The 16,966-nt window shown below is 35.8% G+C and overlaps 1 protein-coding gene across 1 annotated transcript in view; it reads left to right on the plus strand.

The window, feature by feature from the left end:
• KCTD9 (potassium channel tetramerization domain containing 9) overlaps window positions 1–16,966 on the plus strand; it is a 38,234-nt gene that overhangs the window by 13,554 nt on the left and 7,714 nt on the right. Inside the window, exons 4-9 of the mRNA XM_025463069.3 lie at window positions 2,352–2,448; window positions 3,080–3,138; window positions 3,338–3,466; window positions 7,587–7,654; window positions 7,752–7,847; window positions 8,554–8,703. Of these exons, the coding sequence (XP_025318854.1) occupies window positions 2,352–2,448; window positions 3,080–3,138; window positions 3,338–3,466; window positions 7,587–7,654; window positions 7,752–7,847; window positions 8,554–8,703 (599 nt within the window). The remainder of the gene's footprint in view (window positions 1–2,351; window positions 2,449–3,079; window positions 3,139–3,337; window positions 3,467–7,586; window positions 7,655–7,751; window positions 7,848–8,553; window positions 8,704–16,966) is intronic.

Genomic DNA, 16,966 nt, shown 5'->3' on the forward strand with positions numbered 1-16,966 from the left:
TTTGGTGGAAGGAGTTGGAAATACATAGCTAGCTAGAGATGAAATTTATGTGTAATGTAAATTATATGATAATAAGTTTTATATAATATATAACATAGGTAAAATAGCTCATGGGTTCATACTCATACTTTGGTTTATAATCAGGATTGTAACTGATTTTATTTAACTTTTATTATTTAACTTTTTCTGTCTTACACCTATGTCTCCTTTCTTCCACATCAATAATTCTGATTTTTGGGGTCATAGGGAATGAGGGAATTATGTCACATAAGTACTCATTACATCCTCCCACACAAGACACACATAAAAGTGTCAGTAACAATTCCAGTACTTGGCAGTACCGATATGATTGCTAAAGACAGTTAAACATTTTTTGCATATGCTCATTCCTTTCTTCCGTTACTTAAAAAATAATGGTATTGTTTCTATGTTATCAGCTTATATAGGTATTATATACTATATTCTCTATATTCTCTCTTTAAACGGTCACTTAGCTTTACTCTTTCAAGTGTATTTAATACCCTCAATCCCTATGTTGACACCTCCAGTGGTTGTCGGAAAATTTTTCTCTAGTAGATCTTTACAAAGAACTTCTGAGAACAATGTTCTCTGACAATTCACACGTTAATAACAGTTTGTGGTTTCTATACTTGAGAATCAGTTTGGCTAGATATAAAATCTGAACAAGTTCAGTCAAAACTGAACAAATTGCAAACTTTAATGATGTATGGTTTATTGTGTATCAGTTATTCCTCAAGCTGTTAAAATCCTTGGTTCATATTTTCTTTTTTAAATCTCTTTAATATGTTGTACTCCATCTTATTTTGGCATAAAATGTCCATGTCCAAACAATCTGATCATTCATAATGATTATTTTTCCTAAGTCACTCAAAGGATTACTCTCTTTTTTATTTACTTTAAATATTTATTTATTAATGAGACACAGAGAGAGAGGGGCAGGGACACAGGTAGAGGGAGATGCAGGCTCCCTGCAGGGAGCCCGTCGCAGAACTGGATCCCAGGAGCTTGGGATCTTGACCTGAGCTGAAGGCAGACGCTCAATCACTAAGCCACCTAGGTGTCCCCTGCCCTCTTTTTTAAAACAGTAGTTTTAGTAGACTCATCTTGGGTGTTCTGGGCTGATTCTATCTGATACCTGGTGGACCCTGTCAATATGTACTTGGCAAGTCTTTTAATTTCAGGAAGTTTTCTTGAACTTTAAATTACGCATTTACTTTGTCCCCTTATTTTCATTTTCTCCTTTCAGTCCTATTGTTTGTATGTTGGATCTTCTACACTTGTTTTCGTATTAGAAATCTTCTCTGAAATCGTTCTCATCTCTTCCTTCATTTCTTACTGATTTTTCAAGCTTTCCTCTTTTTCATTGTTTCTTTCCCTTAAGGTGTTACCTGTTTATTCTCTCCTGTGTTCTTGTAGTTTGATCTTCATTTCTGAATTGAGTTTTCATTGTAGTTTTAGTTCTCTCTTGAATTCTCTCACCTCATTTGTGAATTTTGTAATTCTGGGTTATGTTGTTCTTTCATATTTTATATTTACTTTTAGCGTGTTTGGAATATTTGATTATAGTTTTTATTTTGTGGGCATTTCTTTCTGGCACATTTTCATTGCTTTATTTAAAATGTGTGAGATTTTCTCTTGCAGTTGCCCATTTAATGTGAAATTAGTTTCTTTAACTTGAGAAGGGAGAGCTGACTTAGGAAAAGTTTTCCAATTTCATGGCTCTAAAGTTCCCTTTTCTGTCATTTGTGTGAATTATTAAATATGGAAGTCCCCTTTTGCTATATTCCAATTGTGTTAGACCTTTTTAACTTTTATCTGGACTCCTTTTTCTTTTGTCTTTGTTGTCTTTGTTCTGTTCAACTTGGGTTCTTTTTCCAACAACATCTTATCCTTGGTATTGGTCCTGGAAGGGAGTTTTGGCTGGTGGGTTTTGAGAGTTCATGTCTAGCCTTTCCAAGATCTTACTGCAAACTGCTTCCATCACCCACCATTGGAGTGGACATACCCCTTCCACTTTAAGTCTCCTGTTCTCAAATATACTTTCTGAGCTTTGAAGTCAGCATGAAATACTTTGGGATTCTTAGGTTCATCACATACTCTGTTGTTTCTCTCAGCTTCTTCCTTGAAAGATGCTTATACCACGTTGCTCTTCTGCCCATCAGTGTTGGTAGGAATACCTTATCAGTGTTGTTTTAAATGCTATCAATTGGTCTCTAGTAGCTCTGGTATACTTTTACGTGTGTTTTTAAGTGTAAAAAATTATGCTTATTGCCATCTTCCCCAATTCTCTAATCTTAATTTCTTTATTATTTTCTACATATCATTTCTAGATCCTCAGACAGATTCTAAACTACCTGAAGGGTTGTCAGGATCTCACACAGACTGGCTGACATTAAATGTTGGAGGGCGGTACTTTACAACTACACGGTAGGTGCATGTGAGAGTGTGCACATGTGTGTGTTAGGGGCACTACGTAGTATTTGTTGTTTCCTTCAGTTTTGCCAATTCCCTTGGAAGATACTCCAGTGCTGCTTAAATGAACTGTCTGATCTTGAACCATTTTTTAGAAAGTTTTTTTAAAGAGTAGAAAAATGATAAACAGGTCATTCCAGAGAAAGCACAAAAAGCATGAACATGCTTGATAAGTATCAGTATTTTAAGGTTTTAGAACATGTTTTTTAGATGTCAGGTAATAGACGTGCAACGCAAGTAAAAATTAATGGTACTGAAATTTGTAGCAACTACAACTGCTTATGTTAAAGATAAGAACAATGTAAGTTTAGGTCAGCATATTGTGATATAATAGCTTGCTAAAAGGTTAGATTAGCATTTAAGTTAAAGGAACGTAAAACAATATTTGAATCAAAGGAAGTGCCAGATTAGAAGGGATTTTGATAAATGGCAACTTATTGCACGTTTTTGTTTCCCAGCGTCACTCCTACCAGGTTATAGCATGCATCTTTTTGAGAGAGCAGCTGGGATCGAGTATACTCTTGACTTAAATATGTTTGTTTATAAAGACAAATGGAGAAATCAATTTTTTTCCCTGAATTCTTAGGAGCACTTTAGTGAATAAAGAACCTGACAGTATGCTGGCCCACATGTTTAAGGACAAAGGTGAGTGCAACACATTGTTTCCACATTTTGTGTAACCTATTTGTAGTTATATTGACTTAACTCTTGTCCTATACTTTTTAATGGTATCAATAATTTTTACATGAGCAAAAAACTAGTATGCTATACAATTTTTCTTCCTAAATTTCTAACTTTGTTTTTCATTTATGGGGGGGTTCTCTTCGCTGTAATGGTGACACAGGTGTCTGGGGAAATAAGCAAGATCATAGAGGAGCTTTCTTAATTGACCGAAGTCCTGAGTACTTTGAACCCATTTTGAACTACCTGCGTCATGGACAGCTCATTGTAAATGATGGCATTAATTTATTGGGTGAGTTTTTAATATGATTCCTCACATTTTTGTAAGGTTAGGATTTTTATTTTGTTTTCATTTACTTAGTAACATAGTATATTTTCATAAGGTGAAAGTATAGCTTTTCCACTTTTAAAACTAAATTTTTTTACACATGTGAGTTTATATAGGTATAGAAATAGATATAGGCACAGACAGTCATATAGGCACAGATAGACAGTCTTTGGGTATATGGGTATATGTCTAACCATAAATTATGATTTCAGATTCTAAATAGATTTAGATTTTATCATGAGGTACTTTAAAAGATTTTGTTGTTTTTAACTGAATTGTGACTTGAGTTCAAATTATGAACCTTCGCATTATATTGAGAGTAGAGTGATCAGAAGGGGAAATTATATTTCCAAATCATAAGGCTGGATTAGAAATTCAGTTCTACAACTTACTAGAATTTTACCTTGGGGAAAGCCTTTCTGAGTCTCCTTTGAAAATTATTTAAATCTCTGATTACATCACAGGAATTTCACATCATGGAGATGATGTTAAAAAAAAAAAAAAGATGTCAACCAGAGCTCTTATAAAGTAGTAAAAGTAGTAGATACATATTCAAAGCTCGTGGGCCTCTATGTGACCAAATTTGGTCTAACTTGATGAGTGGTGGGGCATGTGGTGATCTTGAGTGCACATTCCTGTTCTACTTCGACAGATTGTTGCCGTCTGGAGATGTGGACATAGGGGGTCAGAGCCTTGATTTTTAAAGAAAAGCTGGAAATTTAAAATTTTATGTGGAATCTTCTGATTTTGAAAATCCTACATGCCAAACATCAGACTCAGCCTGGGGTGGTAGTAGGGGAAGGGGCTAACTTACAGTCTCTGGAGTATAATAGATAATACTCAGTAACTTTTGTTGTTGCTGTGTTAAAGTCTATATTGCCTTTAAAGCTTACCCATTGCAAAAAAATAATCTTAATTGATCTTTCATCTAGCTCAATACCTAGTCATAACAAATTCTTGTTACTTTCTTATTTTTTACCTGCCACTGTTGCTTAAAACCCTGTATAACCTATTTTTATTTTAGTCATTCTACAGAAACTGTCATTAGAAAAATAAGCAATGGGGCAGCCCTGGTGGCTCAGTGGTGGATTAGCGCCGCCTTCAACCCAGAGCATGATCCTGGAGACCCGGGATCGAGTCCCAGGTTGGGCTCCCTGCATGGAGCCTGTTTCTCCCTCTCCTGTGTCTCTGCGTCTCTCTCTCTCTCTGTCTCTTATGAATAAATAAATAAAATCTTTAAAAAAAAAAAAAAAGAAAGAAAGAAGCAATGGTCTTCTCTTACACAGTCTTTTGCTTTTCAGCAGCTAGATCACTCTGCTGCCTATACTCTAGTGGCTACTCTTTTCTCCTGAGGACATTTAAACCTCACTGTAGATGTCCTATGGGCTCCTTCAGTGCTTCCCAGTTTAATTTTTCTTTGTATCACTAATAGCGTTTCATATCCTCCCTGCCTAGGGAAATAACAGAAATACATACTCATACTATCCCAGACTTTAGCACTACAGGCTTTTGCCAAGCTATGCTTGTTTGTTTTTCAGGTTTCTCAGCCATTACTTGTATTTATTCAGTTGTTCAGCAAGCAGAGCTCTGTACTGAATTCATTTTATAAAGCATTACTTCTAATTAGTACAAAATCTATCCAAACTCTATATAATAGCTACAGATTGCCCCAGGTAATTATATGCTTTCAATAATCTACACTGACTTATTTGCCTCCCCTCTATTTATTTAAATGACTTTATTTCTTACTCTTCCTAATTTGTGCTTTTATCAGCGAATATATTTGTTGCTTACTTTCTTTTTTTTAATAATAAATTTATTTTTTATTGGTGTTCAATTTGCCAACATACAGAATAACACCCAGTGCTCATCCTGTCAAGTGCCCCCCTAAGTGCCCGCCACCCAGTCACCCCCATCCCCCGCCCTCCTTCCCTTCCACCACCCCTAGTTCGTTTCCCATAGTTAGGAGTCTCTCATGTGCTGTCTCCCTTTCTGATATTTCCTACCTATTTCTTCTCCCTTCCCCTCTATTCCCTTTCACTATTATTTATATTCCCCAAATGAATGTTGCTTACTTTATTTCTTTTGATTTCTGCCTTTAATGACCTTCACTTTTTCCAATGAATCATGTCTTCCTTTTCTGCTTTCATTTATCTTTAAAACCTTCTCTTTCTGACTTATTATTTTTAAGATTTTATTTATTTGAAAGAGAGAGCACGAGCAGGGGAGAGGGGCAGAGGGGGAGGGGGGGAAGAACTAGACTCGCAGCTAAGCAGGAAGCCCACAATGGCTCCATCCCAGGACCCTGAGATCATGAGCTGAGCCAAAGGCAGACGCTTAACCAACTGAGCCACCCAGGAGCCCCCTTTTTTTTCCCCCATTTTAAATCATCTTTCCCAACCTTGTAGCTAAATCTCACTTCAATTATTCTCTAACTTGAGAACTTTTCTAGAATTTCAATATTTATTTCCTTGAAGTTCACATAAATCTTCTGAAACCCCAGTTTGATACAGTAAAAAGAGAATGGTCTTAAATATTTATCAGAAAACATACAGTTTAATAATGATCGTGATAATCATTTATTGAGGACCTATCAAGTGCCAAACATTTTACCAGATAATATATATGCATATATCTTTTAATACTTCTGTAACTTTGTGAAGTGGTAATACTTCCATTTCACAAATGTGAACGGAAGCTTTAATAGAAAGAATAAATAGTTTAAGACAAAAAAAGAAGTAAGGGGCAGAACTGGGATTCAAATCTATTTCTTACTCGTGCTGACAAAATATGCTAAATATTACTTCCTTTTCTTATCTGTCCCTCATAGATGCCTTTTGTATTAATAAGGCTTTTCTGGAAGTTAAGGTTTGGTTCTGAACCCAGAAGTAGAAAAAAAACCTTACTACATTCCTTGGAGGTTCTGATTGACTCTGAAGATCTTGACACAAGGAGAGTGAAGCCAGCTAGAAACCCCTTTCTATGGTGGGTTTCTACCAGGGACAGAAATGAAATATGGCTACCCCTTAATGAGGAATCCAAAGATGAGGCCACTCTGGCATGGACTGGAAAGTGTGCCAGAGCACCTACCTGAGTAGTGTGCTGTTCATTAGATGACCTTTGTTTTGCAACTGGAATATTAGAGATGGAATTGGTCTTTCCCTGAGAAGACCATCATCTTCCCAGATAATTGCTGAGCTTCCCATATCTACCTATAGTTACCCTTATTAGCTTGGAACTATTTGAAGGGAGAGATTATGTCTTTTATTTTCTTTGTAATTGCTGAGTCCTTTTTTAACTTATTAAAAAATTCAGCTGACTGAATGAATGATGTCTTCATTTGAAAGAAAATTGATTCCAAATTTCTTCCCAAATACCCTGATGAAGACATTTAACAGATATAAAAAAATAAGTATGCATACTAAGTCATCTGGAGAATGTGCAGATTTTTTTTTTTTTAACCAAGAAAACCAAATCATATATAAAATCCCTTTTATCATTTAGAAATCCTTTTTTTTTTTTTTAATTCACCTTAAGATTCACCTTAAGGGGTTTCTGAGTCATTCTGTTGCATTTTATTTTGAAATGTTTATTTACTTTTATTTATTTCTATAATTTTCTGATTCAGTAAGTAAAAGATAATTGTGACAAACTCATTCAGATCTGCTTCACTGAAGAAGTCAATGAAATGTTAAGATGAGGTAAACTGATCATTTATTATTAGATTTACAATCAAATGTATTTCAGTTATTTTAGGAACGGGAAATTAGGAGTTTTTGCTTGTGGTCTTTTTAAAGTGATTTTCAGAAAATTTTGAAATGCAGAAGGTTTTCATTCTAATCTGTTTAGGTTTCTATATTTTTCTTTTGCTGAATGTAAACTATTTAGAAAAAATTTGTGTCTTACACATGTCTACAGAATATTTCAAAATATCTTCTGTATTGTCTGCTTTTTGTTTGTTTGTTTTTTTTTTGATTGTCTGCTTTTTGAATTTCACTTGTATTGTGAGGATTTAACAAAGAATTTTATAAAGTATTAAAATGAATAGTTTTCTATAAAAGTCACATCATTTTTATTATGATAGGTGTGTTAGAAGAAGCCAGATTTTTTGGAATTGACTCATTGATTGAACACCTGGAAGTGGCAATAAAGGTAAGGCTTTTTTTTTTTTTTACATTAGCCAGTGTTCAGTTATTGTAGCTGTTTCCCAAAATGCTCACTCCACTGATTTCTTAATATCTTCTTTAAGAATTCTCAACCACCAGAGGATCATTCGCCAATATCTCGAAAGGAATTTGTCCGATTTCTTCTAGCCACTCCAACCAAATCAGAATTGCGTTGCCAGGTAATTAAAGCAGGCTTTTACATGACTTATTTGTATCAGCAAAGCTGTGAGTAAAGTTTTACATTCTTGTAGGATTTTTTTTATTGTTGCCTTATATTCCTTTTTCAAAATAAGATAGAATTTAGTTATGGTTTATAGCATTGACTTATTACCAGAATGGTTAGCGAAAAAAGAGATATAATAGCCTTTTATATTATCTAATATGTGTTATGTAGCCGTGTTTGAATAGTGCATCAAATTGCAGCAATTAAAATAAAAAGTCAATTGTTGGTACAGTTATTCTGTATGGCCAGTTAGTGGCAGATACTTTTATGTATTATAGCACTAAAGATTTTAAAAACCACAGTATTCACTTTTTAAGAATAAAGCTACCTTGTATTATTGAATATTTATAAAATATATAAAAATAAAGATTTAAATAATACCTATCAATACATACATGGCCAAGAGAGATTGCTCTTTAGAAATTTCTGCACATAAATGAGATATGGCCATAAATGAGGCTGGAGTCTAATGTTATGTTTAGAGTTTCTTTTACTAAGAACTCATTAAGGACGCTAGTTTTATCAGATCATGTTTTCTAATAAGCTCCAAAAGACTGACCTTCTAATTGCATCTAAGAAACTTGGTGGTTAGCTATAGTAATTAAATGTAATAATAACAGATGGCTTATAGTTTGTGACAGTTTGTCTTTTTTTAATTTTAGGGTTTAAACTTCAGTGGTGCTGATCTTTCTCGTTTGGACCTTCGATATATTAACTTCAAAATGGCCAATTTGAGCCGCTGCAATCTTGCACATGCTAATCTCTGCTGTGCAAATCTTGAACGAGCTGATCTCTCTGGATCAGTGCTTGATGTAAGAATCATTTTTTTTTTTTTGTTATAAGAGAATTAAATGTTCATTTTTTGTTATAAGAGAATTAAATGTTCAGTCTGTTGAACAGTCTCAACAAGCAGAAATGATCTCGTTCTCACTAGAGCTTTTTCTTGAAAACAGATAATTTATTAAGTTGATAAACCCCAAGGCTCTGAAAGTGAAATGTGTTGGTTTTATAATTTTGATATCCTTCAATAAGTGAAGATGTGAAAGATTAGCAACTATCAAGAAATCTTGACACTACATCTTCATCTTTTCAATATATTGTACTTTATCAGGACTTATATTTTCAGTGAATTAGGAGGGTAAAGCTAAAAAAGACCTTCGAAATCTATTCAACTTCATTTCTGAAGTAGAGAAATGTTATTGCTCTAGAGGTATTTGGCAGAGATATTGTGAAATAAACGTGTGTCAATCTGTGTAAGTCAGCATCTCAGTGGCTCTCCTCTCTACATGTATACACAGGTGTTTGTGTTTACATGTATGTATGTATACGTATGTATATGCAGTTGACCCTTGCACAGCGCTGGGGCTAGGGGCACTGACCTCTGTGCAAATACATATATATAAACAAAATTGTTATATATATACACATAGACACACACACATAACAATTGCCTGTGCTAATTTGGGGTTAGAGAATGGATGCAGAAACAACAGTGAAATCTACCAACTTCTAATAACTTTAATTTCCTTAATAGGAAATAGGAAAGCCCTATATGTCTTTTTTTGTTTTTAAAGATTTTATTCATTCATGAGAGAGACAGAGAGGCAGAGACACAGGCAGAGAGAGAAGCAGGCTCCATGCAGGGAGCCTGATGTGGGACTCGATCCTGGGTCTCCAGGATCACGCACTGGGCTGAAGGCAGCGCTAATCCACTGAGCCACCCGGGCTGCCCCCTATATGTCTTTTGAATTAATAATATCTAATATAGTACCTTGCCTTTTTTTTTTTAAGCTTTTATTTATTTGAGAGAGAGAGTGAGCATGAATGAGGGAGGAGCAAATGGAGGAGGAGAAGCAGACTTCATGCTGAGCGTGGAGTCCGACTCAGGGATCAATCCCAGGCCTCTGGGATCATGACCTAAGCCGAAGTCAGACACTTAACCAGCTGAGCCACCCAGGCACCCCAGTACCTTGCTTTTAGTAGTCATTGAATAAATATTCATTGAGTTTTATAATTTTAGTTGTATTCCTTACTTGTAACCTATTTTACCATGAAGTTTATAGTATCAGATCTATAACAAAATCTGCCAATATACATTCCCAGTATTTCAACTCTCCTTGACCCATCTTATGAGGAAGGACCACATTGGTAGCAAAATAGGCAAAAGACTAGCAGCACAAAGAAAGGGTTTGAAGGACCTACTCTTTAAATAGTGAAATGTTGAGAGACCACTGTGTGGCTTTTGTTAAGGACAAGACAAACGAACAAAAAGATAAAAAGACAGATTGGGTCATTCAATACAGCTGGTTTTAAATTCTGTTGAATTGTAGTAGTACTCCAAACCTGAACAATAATTTTCTTACCTGTAAATACTTGTTCTACCCGTAGTGTATAATTGGTAAGCTGAAGTGCTATAGAATTAAGTTTAATTACTAATGATAGAAATGGCTCATGTTGGAGAGTCATTGCCCAGGGTATATAGGCTGTGAAGTCAAAACTAATTGTCAATTGTCCTTGGCATTTGAGGATGATTGCTAATGAGTAGCTGTCGTATCCACAAAATATGATGTGTGCTAAGCACTCTGCCACGCAAGATTTACCTAATGGTTCCACCACTCTTTTTGGACTTCTCACCCAATGTATCCCTCATGGGCTGTGAGGTCTTTCCATAGGAACCATGCAATTCTGTTACCAGCTAAGGTGATGTCAGTTGCTGTCCCTATTAAGAAGTCCATGCCACATTATCTATTCTGTCAGCATGCTTTAAAGTGTTTCTTCTACGTGCTCTGTGTGCCATCAGTGACTTCAGCTTGCTGCATAGAAGCTGGTATAATAATTTAGCTGTTACATATCTGTTGCACATTCTCATTCAAGATTTATACATGGTAAGAGCTGGCAGGATCATCAAGTGTCATCTGTTGTATGGTTGACTGAGAAACTTAAACCTAGAGATTTGCCCAAGCCCAGAAAGGCTAGTTTGTTAGCATAGTTGGAGCTTGCGTCTATAGCATGTGTTTTCTCTTCCTTATTTCTTTTTTTTAATGACTTTTTTGTGTGGAAAATGACAAACATACAAAAATAGAATAATATAATGAGTCCCCCTTGTTACTTCCGTTACTCAGCTTCAACAGACATTATCAGCACATAAACAATTTTGTCTGCACCTCTTTTCACATTATTTTGAAGCCACTCATTCTTTCGCCTATAAACATTTTGTTTATCTCTTAAAGTTAAAACCATCTGGGCTCAATCAGTTCAGTGTCTGCCTTGGGCTCAGGACTCAAGGTCCTGGAATCAGGGCATGCTCCCAGCTCAAGGAGGAGTCTGCTTCTCCCTCCCACTGCCCCTCTCCCTTACTTGTGCTCTTGCTCTTTTTTTCAAATAAATAAAATCTTTTTTAAAGGAGATCAAGACCATTTTTAAGACATAATCGTAATGCCATTTATCATACTTAAAAAATAATGGTAATAATTGAACTACTTTCATCAAAACCCTTTTCCCCTTGATACAGTAAGATAGCAGAACTCTTCGAGATGCAATGCTAGTTTACTGAGTAGCTGAATTCTGTATCTTTAGGGTTGATGACCTGCTTTACCATTGATGGATAGAGTGTGAAATATGTTCTGTAGTTAAGATAGAAAACTTCACTGAATTTCTTACAAATCTGTTTGTGAGATTCCATAGTGTATAGCCTTCAGTATAGAGCTGTACTTATAATAATCTTAGGATTTTCTTGTGTTGTTGTGGTTATTAGATTTAAAACAACAAACATTAGTTTTTTAAAAATCCCCCATGTATCAATCACCCATTCATCCAAATCAGCTGGTCTAATCTATACTCCCATCCACTTCTGCTGCTTCCCTGTTTTTAAGTATAGTTAACATACAGTGTTATATTGGTTTTATTAGTTTCATGATAAGTGTATTTTTTTTTTTAGATTTTATTTATTTATTTGCAAGAGAGAGAGCACCAGGTGTGAGAAACAAAGGGGGAAGGAGAGGGAGGTTAAGAATCTCAAGCAGACTCCACATTGAGGGTGGAGCCAGTGCAGGGCTAAGTCTCATAACTCTGAGGTCATGACCTGAGCCAAAACAACCGAAGTTGGACGCCTAACTGACAGCCACCCAGGTGCCTTTTCATGATAAGTTTACTCTTAATCCCCTTCACCTATGTCATCCATTTGTTTATTTCTTAAATTCCACATGTGAATGAATCATACGGTATTTTTCTTTCTCTGATATGTTTCAGTTAGCATTATGTCTTCTGCCTCCATTCTTGATACAAATGACAAGATTTCACTCTATTTTGTGGCTGAGTAACATTAATGTGGTGTGTGTGTGTGTGTGTTGTGTGTGTGTGTGTATACCACATCTTCTTTATCCATTCATTTATTGATGGACACTTGGGTGCTTCCGTATCTTTGCCATGTAAATAATGCTGCTATAAACCTAGGGGTACGTATATATCTTTTTGAATTAGTATTTTTGTTTTCTTTCAGTAGATACCTAGTCGGTAGATTACTGGATCATATGGTAATTTTTAATGTTTTGAGGAAGCACAGTGGCTTTCCACAGTGGCTCACCAGTTTTCCCACCAACAGTACATGAGAGTTCCTTTTTCTTCACATCCTCACCAACACTTGTTATTTCTTATGTTTTTTATTTTAGCCATTCTGACAGGTGTGAGGTGATATCTCATTGTGGTTTTGATTTGCATTTCCCTAATAATTAGTGATGTTGAGCATCTTTTCATGTGTCTGTTGGATATTGGATGTCTTCTTTGGAGAAATGTCTGTTCATGTCTTCTGCCCATTTTTTAACTGGATTATTTGTTGTTTTGGTGTTGGGTTGTATAAGTTCTTTATATATTTTGTATACTAACCCCTTATTGGATATGTTATTTGCAAATATCTTCTCCCATTCAGTAGGTTGTCTTTTGTTGGTGATTTCCTTTGCTGTGCAGAAGTTTATTTTGATGTATCCTCAATAATTTAATTTTGTTTTTGCTTCCCTTGCCAAAGGAGACTTATTTAGAAAAATGTTTTTATGGCTGAGATCAAAGAAACTCAAAGAAAACTGCCTGTTTTCTCTTCTAGCATTTTTATGATTTCAGGTATCATATGTAGGTCTTTAATCCATTGAGTTTATTTTTGTGTATGGTATAGGAAAATGGTCCAGTTTCAGCCTTTTGCATGAAGTTGTCCAGTTTTCCCATTTGTTGGAGAGACTGTCTTTTTCCCATTGTATATTCTTGCCTCCTTTGTCATAGTTTAGGGAGGGAGGGACAGAGGGAGAAGAAAGGAGAGAATCTTTAGCAGGCTCCATTACCAATGGAGCCTGACATGGGGCTTCATCTCAGGACCCCGAGGTCATGACCTGAGCTGAAATCCAGTGTAAGACGCTTAACCAACTGAGCCACCCAGGCGTCTCTCCTTTGTCATAATCAACAATAAAAGCATGGGCCTATTTCTGGACTCTGTTCTGTAGATCTGTGTGTCTGTTTTTGTGTCAGTATCATACTATTTTGATTACTAGAGCTCTGTAGTATACCTTGAAATCTGGGAATGTGATACCTAGGGTTTTGTTGTTCTTTTTCAAAACCGCTGTGGCTATTCAGGGTCTTTTGTGTTTCCATATAAATTTTAAGATTATTAAAAAAAAATTTTTTTAAGATTATTCTAGTTCTATGGAAACTGCTATTGATATTTTGATTGGGATTGCATTAAATCTCTAGATTGCTTTGAGTAATAGGAACATTTTAACAATATTGGTTCTCCCAATTCATGAGCTTGGAATATCTATTTATGTCATTTTTAGTTTCTTTCATCAGTTTTATAGTTTTCAGGGTACAGGTCTGTCATCTCCTTGATTAAGCTTATTCCTAGATATTTTATTCTTTTTGGTGCAGTTGTATAAGTAGGATTGCTAATATTCTCTTTACTACTTCAATATTAATGTATAGAAAAACAACAGATTTCTGTATAAATTTTTGTATCCTGAGACATTACTGAATTCAGTTACCAGTTTTATGATTATTTTTTTTTGAGGGGTGGACTCTTGAATTTTCTTTTTTTTTTTTTTTTTTTTTTTTTTTAATATTTTTTTTTTTTAATTTTATTTATTTATGATAGGCACACAGTGAGAGAGAGAGGCAGAGACACAGGCAGAGGGAGAAGCAGGCTTCATGCACCGGGAGCCTGACGTGGGATTCGATCCTGGGTCTCCAGGATCGCGCCCTGGGCCAAAGGCAGGCGCTAAACCGCTGCGCCACCCAGGGATCCCTTGAATTTTCTATATAGAGTATCACATCGTCTGCAAATAATGAAAGTTTTACTTCTTCCTTCTTTACTAGCTTAAATTCCTTTTATTTCTTTTTCTTGTTTGATTGCTATGGCTAGCACTTCCAGAATGAAAATGAAAGTGATTTGAGTGGACATCCTTGTGTTGTTCCTGATCTTAGAGGAAAATCTCTCAGTTTTTTCCCCAGTAAGGATGATGTTAGCTGTGAGTGACATTTTCCTGTATGGCCTTTTATATGCTGAGTTATGTTCCTCTAAACCTACTTTGTTGAGAGATCATAAATAGATATTGTGCTTGCTAAATGCTTTTTCTGCATCTATTTAATTGGTCATATGGCTATCTTTTCTCTTGTTAATATTGGTTGATTTGCAAATATTATTTGTAGGAATAAATTCCACTTGATCATGGTGAATTCAGTTTTGTAAGTGTGTTGTTGGATTTGGTTTGCTGCTGTAATGTTGAAGACTTTTTGCATTTATGTTCATCAGAGATATTGGCTTCTGGCTTTTGTTTTTTTTTTTTTTTTGTAGTCTCTTTATCTAGTTTTGGTATCAGGGTAGTAATGCTAGCCTCATAGCAGGAATTTGGAGTCTTTCTTTCCTCTTTCAGTTTTTGGAATAGTTTGAAAAGAATAGGTCTTAACTGTTATTTAAATGTTTAGTAGAATTCACCTGTGAAGCTATATGGTCCTGGATTTTTGTTTGATGGGAGTTTTTCAATTACTTACTCAATTTCATGACTACTAGTCAATCTGTTCAGGGTTTTTTTTGTTTTGTTTTGTTTTGTTTTTTTCTTCTTCCTGATTCCGTTTTGGGAGGTTATATGTTTGTAGGAATTTATTCATTTCTTCTAGGTTGTCCCATTTGTTGGCACATAATTTTTCATAATATTCTCTTACGATCCTTAGTATTTCTGTGATGTCAGTTTTTATTTCTCCTCTTTCATTTTTTATTTTATTCAAGTCCTCTTTTCTTTTTCTTTAATGAGTCTGGCTAAAGGTTTATCAATTTTGTTGAACCTTTCTAAGAATGAGATCCTAGTTTCATTGATCTGTTCTGTTGCTCTTTTAGTCTGTATTTCATTTATTTCTGTCTTAGTGTTACTTTTCCTTTCTTTTACTGGCTTTGGGCTTTGTTTATTCTTCTTTTTCCACTTCCTTTAGGTGTAAGGTTAGGTTGCTTGAGCTTTTTCTTGCTTCTTGAGGTAGGGCCTATATCTTCCCCCGAGAACAGCTTTTGCTGCATCCCAAAGATTTTGGACCATTGTATTTTCATTTTGTTTTTTCTCCATGTATGTTTTTAATTCCCTCTTTGAGTTCTTAGTTGACCTACTGTTTGGTAGCATGTTATTTAATCTCCAGGTATTTGTGTTCTTTCTACTTTTTTCTAGTTTCATACCATTATGATCAGAAAAGTTGCATGATATGATTTCAATCTTTTTGAATTTGTTGAGACTTTTTTGTGGCCTAACATATGATCTATTCTCATTGCACCTGGAAAGAATGTGTATTCCACTGTTTTGGGGGGAATGTTCTAAAATAATTTTTTTTAATTAGAGAGAATGAGCACAAGTTAGGGGAGGGGAAGAGGCAGAGGGAGAAGCAGACTCCCTGCTGAGCAGGGAGCCTGATGCAGGGCTCAATCCCAGGACCCTGGGATCATGACCTGAGCTAAAGGCAGACACTTAACTGACTGAGCCCCCCAGGTGCCCCTCTCTCTCTCTCTCTCTCTCTTTGGTAAGGTATGTTTTAGAGAGCAGGGGGGAGGGGCGGGGGGGAGAGAGAGAATCCTTAAACTGACTCCCTGCTGAGTGTAGTGTCCAACACAGGGTTCAATCCCAGGAACCTGAGATCATGACGTGAACCAAAATTAAGAATTGGATGCTTGGGATGCCTGGGTGGCTCATCAGTTGAGCATCTGCCTTTAGCTCAAGGCATGATCCCAGTCCAGGGATCGAGTCCTGCATCAGGCTCCCTGCGAGGAGCCTGCTTCTCCCTCTGCCTATGTCTCTCCCTCTTTCTCTGTGTTTCTTATGAATAAATAAATAAAATTTTTTTAAAAAGTTGGGTGCTTAACCAAGTGTACCACCTTGGCACCTCTCCATCCCTCCACTTTCAATCTACATGTATCTTTAGGTCTGAAATCAATCTCTTGTAGGCAGCATATAGGTGGTTCTTGGTTCTTTTTTATCCAATCAGCCTGTATCTTTTTTTTTTTTTTAAGATTTATTAGAGAGAGTGTGAATGAGTGGGGGGAGGGGCAGAGAGAGTGGGAGACAGAATCCTCAAGCAGACTCCACACTGAACAGGGGAGCCCAAAGCTGGGCTCAATCCCAGATTGTGACTTGAGCCAAAGCCAAGTATTGGACGTTCAACCAACTGAGCCACTCAAGTGCCGCAGCCTGTATCTTTTGATAGGAGCGGTTAGTGTATTTATATTCAAAGTAATTATTGATATGTGTGTACTTAATATCATTTTGTTACTTATTTATGGTTGATTTTGGGGTTCTTTTTTGTTTCTTTTTTCTCTTGCTCTCTTCCCTTGTGGTTTGATTGTTTTCTTTAGTGCTTTACTTGGATTTCTTTTTCTTTATTTTTTGCATATCCATGACAGGTTTTTTGATTTGTGATTGCCTTTAGGTTCATATATAACATCTTATGTGTATTGGTATCTATATAAAGTTGATGGTTGCTTAGGTTTGAACCCATTTTGAATGCACTAAATTTTTACTCACCCATGCCCCATCCCAACACTCAATTTTATGTATATGGTGTCAT

Source organism: Canis lupus, chromosome 25 (assembly GCF_003254725.2).
Source record: "Canis lupus dingo isolate Sandy chromosome 25, ASM325472v2, whole genome shotgun sequence".
Taxonomy (NCBI): Eukaryota; Metazoa; Chordata; class Mammalia; order Carnivora; family Canidae; genus Canis; species Canis lupus.